Raw genomic sequence first — 5,478 nt, forward strand, 5'->3', positions numbered from 1 at the left:
GTTCCAGACAGTGGATGCCCTTCGTGAAGCCATCTTCAACACTTGGAGCAACGTTCCTACTAGCCTCCTGGAAACACTGGCATCAAGCATGCCTAAACGATTGTTTGAGGTCATCAACAAGAATGGTGGAGCTACTCATTACTGAGTCCTTTTTTTGACACTTTGATTTCTGTTTTGGGGGGTTTTCGAGTTTTTTTGAGCTATGGTCTTAAACTTTTGATCAGCTGAAAAAATCATGTTTGAGTGTAAATGCAGTTTTCAATTAATTCCCCGCTCAAAAGTTTTTGTCTCTTACGCTGATTTCTTCTTTTAACTTTATGAAGCTCTACTTAGAACCTTCTTAAGATCCAATAGTGCAAAATGCAAATACTTGCAATTTTTTGACTGGTCTTAAGATTTTGATCAGGAGTGTATCTCCTGCAATGACTTTGGAAAGCAAAAATACCTAAACTGTACTTTTAAAATTGTACTGGCACCTTCTTAAAATACTAAAACAGAGGCACAAGTTGATGACGTAACCTGTACTGTACCAATTCTCCAATGTCTGCATGCTTGTAATCTGCGCACACGAACCCTTCTGTGCACTTTGACTGAGTACACGCTTCATAGAGGGACGTAGAGTGTAGTGCGAGTATTGGGACCAGGCCAGTGACACAAAGAACACATGAGAAAAACTGACACATAACAGAACAGGATCATGAAGACAAGAAAAACTGAAATGACAACAACAAATACAGAAAAATAACACAGACAAACTCAAATCATGATACAAATAGATGTAAATGTTCTGCAGGTGTGATTCTCCTCTGTACGATGAAAAATGATAAGATGCTGTGGGTGTACTTCTGATGCTGAGGCATTGCTTACTTTATACACGGAAGGTTTGAAAATGCTCTCATTCAAGCATTTGATTGAAGAAATTATTATGTTGCCTTGTTCATGACTTGTCTAAGGCATTGATCTTGATCAAAATTTTGATCAAGAGGTTGGCTTTCCAAATCAAGCTACCTTATGGTTCACTTGCTTTTTGTCAAAAAGAACCTAGTGTGTACAACTGGCTGGCTCCTCTTCCTCTCTTCTTGAGATCACAAAAGGAGTTCCTCAGGGTTCAGTCTTAAGACCCACTTTATTTTCCATTTACTTATGTGACAATTTGTCTAATACCTTTTATCATTTTTATGCTGATGACCTGGTAATCTGTTGCTGCTCTTCTTCACTTTCAGAGGCTGTTTTTACAGTCTGCTTTTAACATAGTTCAGTCTCATTTACAAACTCTCAAACTGGTTTTAAACGTAGAGGGGGGTGAGCTGCCTCCACTACACGGCTTAGGGGATGTGCCTTGTGATCCTGGTGCCTGACACGTTTGTGAACTTCTGCCACACAAGTGATTTAAAGCAGTGAAGACATTTTCTGTTCTAATTTCACCAGAAAGTCACTAGACTGATTATTTTTGGGATTGGAAAGATGGGTATCTATTTGGCCAAAAATCTTGTGGTGTTTCAGTCTCATGAGATCCTGAAATCTTGTTACACCCCTAGTATTAGGACTGTTAAATCAGTTTACTCATCCAGAAGCCCCCATCCTGCACTGTGCCAGCTTGTGGTCTGTTCTCACCTCCTCACAATGTGGATTAGCTGCATTTTTGCATCCTACCTGGCTGACATAAGGATAATTCCATCCCACACAGCCACACTCATGGCTCGGCTCAGGGTCAATTGGCACAGTCACAATTGGTCTTCCAGGTTCCTTTGAAATGTCCCTGATGCTAAAGGAACCCCAGTGTGCTCAACAGCTGGTATCAGCAGCGCACCACTCCTTGCTGTGCTGTGCTTCAGGACTGGGTGCATCTCAGAGCACAGTTCCAATAGGGTCACTCTTTGAAACCCAAAGCAGCTGATTAGCCGGTCATTATCTTGGACAACTTGCTTGAGCACCCCTGAGAATAACCTAAAATCACCAACAAAAATATTAATAACTACTATTGCTATTAGTAGTAGATGTGGTAGTAGCAGAATCATCTAATACGGCTAAAGCTGTTGTTGTTAAAGATATTTTCTGCATCATTTTGTTCATGCTTTAATATCTATGTCATTACAAACAAGTGGATGTATTATTGTTCATTGTGTGTCTCAGGTGTGGACCAAACATTGTAGAAAAGTGTGCACAGCAGCCATGAAGTTGGCGTGAGGCTGCACATGTTTCCACAGTTATTTCATTATTGATGCATCTGAAGTGGAAAATGGTGTTTGCCACATTCTTGGGTGTGCTCACAATTTGTACGAAAGGCCACTGGTTCTCACCTGATCCTCACTTGTTCCTCGCTGTGATGCCAGGTTCTTCACTATCTCCGTGTGGTTTGCAGGTCTGAGGGAGCTGACTCTCAGCGCCAACCCAGGAATCAGCTCCAAAGGCTGGGCTCGGCTCTCCATCGCAGTGGCTCACAGCTCGCAGCTCCGGGTTCTGAACCTGGACTACAACCCGCTGGGTAACAACAACATCATCACCATGACAACAGCACACTTCTTGTTCTGGTTCTGGTTGTGAGTCCAATCATTCCCCTGGTTTTGGTTCTGTCTCTAGGCGATCAAATCGCAGCCATGCTGGCAGTCACCGTTGCATCCAGCAGAACCCTGGAGGTACTGGACCTGGAAGGAACTGGACTGACCAACCAATCAGCACAGGTCAATCAAGCACAGTGTTATTTTTCTTTGTTTGTTTGTTTGTTTTCTGTCCCACTCTATAGTTCATCAGTTTGTCCAGCAGGGGGAAGCACCAACACACAGTTTACTTTAAATAAACATGAAGAGTTGCATCAGTCAGCCTGAACATGATCATCAAAACCACCATCATCATGATCATAATCACTATCATCATCATTTTTCATCATCATCTCCATCATCGTCATCATCATTGTTCTTTATCATCATCATCATTGTTCTTTATCATCATCATCATCATCATCATCACTATCATCATTATCATTGTCATCCTCATCTCTCAACTGCCTGTCTGTGTTTCTGTAAAAAAAGTTTGGAAGTTTGAATGCAGATGTTGCCTGTGTGCAGGTGTTCCTGGACATGGTGGAGAACTACCCGACCAGCCTGCGGGTTTTGGTTCTGGCAGAGAACGACATCAGTCCAGAGCTGCAGCAGCAGATCAACGACATATTGTCTGAAGGGGAGGATGATGACGATAGAGAGGCTCTGCCTCTGCTGCGAGGCCCCACCTACAATAAAGCTCTCCAGCCAATCAGAGATAAATACCAGCCCCCCACCTGGCTCACCTACAGCAGTAAGGGCTGACCACTGTCGTCCCCCCTCCCCACAGCCCCATAGTTTCCGGGTACCAGTCCTCTCAGTAAGAGTTAGACCAATTCAGACTGATTAAAACCAGTGCGGATTTAGAAAAAATGATTTCTTCTTCTGGTTTTGTTGGTACTGGTACTTTTGGATCCAGTCCAGAGCTGGTCCTGTCCTCTGTGTGGTTTTTAGGTGTCCTAGGTAACAGTAGGAACTTCTGTTCTGTGTAAAGTGTGAAACTGGTGTAACTGGTGTTTATCTAGTCCCAGTTACTGCAGAGTTAAGCTGTTTAATGGATCAATATAAATATATTCACTTCTTCAGTGGTTCCTCTGTGGTTCTACACAACGGCACTCTGAAGTCCTGGTTCTGGTTTTGCCTGGGTTTCAATGAAAACAGTAAATGTTGATACAAACAGAAATAAATCTGGAAACAGTGAAGTTACAGAAAAATAAATAGGTAAATTTAAAGTTCCTGCTCTTTCAGGGATCAGTGTGGCAAAGCTGAAATAAAGCTAAAAACCTGTAACATAAATGTGTTTATTTAAAGCCAATAGAGTTTTTTTTTTGTATTTCATGTAAATAGTTATTTAAAGGTAAGTTTCAAATCAAGAGTCAGAAGCAGCTTCTTCTACCTGGCTAAGCTAGGCTAGTTAGCAACTAGCAGTGCTAAACTTATGTTTATGTTTTAATTTTTTTATTATTTGCTAAGATGTAGCTAGCAATGCAGTCATTTACTATATGTAATAAGAAAACAAGTTACTAACATGTTAAAGCATTTAAATACTATATATTGCTGTTTTATATTTTAAACAAAAAGAAGTGCCTCAGTTTGGGTTAGGGTTAGGGTCAAAGTTAACTGAGGACCTCGCTGTAATTTCCCAGAGTACTGAAAATACTTTTTTTAAGTTTTAACACTACAGTTTATAATCTTTAAGTTTCTAACTGTCAAGGTAGTCCTATGTTTTGTTGTAAAAACTGAAGAAGATTTTAGCTCATAGATTTAATTTTAAATATCTTTTTTTTTTCAGCTTACTCTTACTCTTACACTTATTTTCTTTAAAGTTAGAGTGGTACACTCCAAATTAAAAACGAAAACAGGTGAAAAGGTTTCAACAGAATAACGAAAACTTATCAGATAACACTATCTGGAATCTAAAGTAAAAAATTCACAAAAAAAAAATCATTTCATAACAACAAGCTGGTTTCAATTCAAAACTTCTTCTATTGAAGATTGTTTTCAGTCCTCTGCTGTCAAGAAAATGAGGACTCTGTTTAAGTGGTTTTTCCCGCTTGTTGAACCTTCAGAGATTCAGTCGAAATTTTGTTGTAGACATGGCAGAAACTCGATGAGGACACTTCCTCTAAACGAACTGACCACAGCAAAAAAAACAAAACCGCAAACTGACCACAGAGGAAACACAGAAGTTTACAGTTTAACAGAGTTTTTGTAGATAAACTGATCAGTTTCAGATCAGAAAGTGGTCACTGTTAGCTTAGCACAAACAGTGGAAACGTAGGGAAATTGTTGCTGGGATGTGTTTTGTTTTGTTTCCGGGCTGTTCCTTGATAAATGCTTGTGAGCTGTTCCTTTAATTAGTAATGATTGTGACAAAGTTTCTCCTGATTGGGCAATTTTATTGTTCTTAATTTAAAAAAATAAAATAAAGTAAAATAAAATAAATCTGAAACTGATTATTGAGTGTTGGCTTGATTGTCTGGACCCAGAAACCTGGTGTGAAGGTCTAAACATGTCATTCTTTGACCCCACAGACTCCGGACCCCAGATGGTCATGCTGACATCAGGTCTAGGTGAGAGCTTATTGGCTGAGACTGAGATGTGACCCTTCCCACACTGACACCCACCTCCAGTTAGAATGTTCTCACTTTCTGGACTGAATGTTTGTTTCTCTGCACTTCACTTTACTTGATGGCTTGCAGCCAATCACATCCTCTGCATCATCTGAGTTAGCACCTGGGATAGGGGCAGGGCTTGCAGACAGGTGATTGTTCTACAGGTGTGTTGTTTCTGATGAATGTAATTTTCGGTTTGGTTGATTTGTTCTGCTGCTATGATGTCACAATAATAAAACTGTTTACAGCTTCGTAAGAACAGAGGACTCTGATTGGTCTGTTTCTGCACAACATCAACAAACAACTGAAACAGGTAACACATGACC

General features: G+C 40.3%; 1 protein-coding gene across 3 annotated transcripts in view; it reads left to right on the plus strand.

Annotated features, from left to right (window-relative positions):
* Window positions 1-5,478, plus strand: part of lrrc73 (leucine rich repeat containing 73) — a 10,652-nt gene extending 5,174 nt beyond the window's left edge. Inside the window, exons 4-7 of one of the 3 annotated variants that reach the window (XR_003040100.2) lie at window positions 2,363-2,485; window positions 2,581-2,681; window positions 3,066-3,357; window positions 5,072-5,478. Coding sequence is in view for 2 of the 3 variants with exons in the window: in XM_025010143.2 (XP_024865911.1) it covers window positions 2,363-2,485; window positions 2,581-2,681; window positions 3,066-3,291; window positions 5,072-5,142 (521 nt within the window). In the remaining variant the exon portion in view is untranslated. The remainder of the gene's footprint in view (window positions 1-2,362; window positions 2,486-2,580; window positions 2,682-3,065; window positions 3,358-5,071) is intronic. The other 2 variants (XM_025010143.2, XM_017434465.3) reach the window with 2 other exon arrangements.

Source organism: Kryptolebias marmoratus, linkage group LG22 (genome assembly GCF_001649575.2).
Source record: "Kryptolebias marmoratus isolate JLee-2015 linkage group LG22, ASM164957v2, whole genome shotgun sequence".
NCBI lineage: Eukaryota > Metazoa > Chordata > Actinopteri > Cyprinodontiformes > Rivulidae > Kryptolebias > Kryptolebias marmoratus.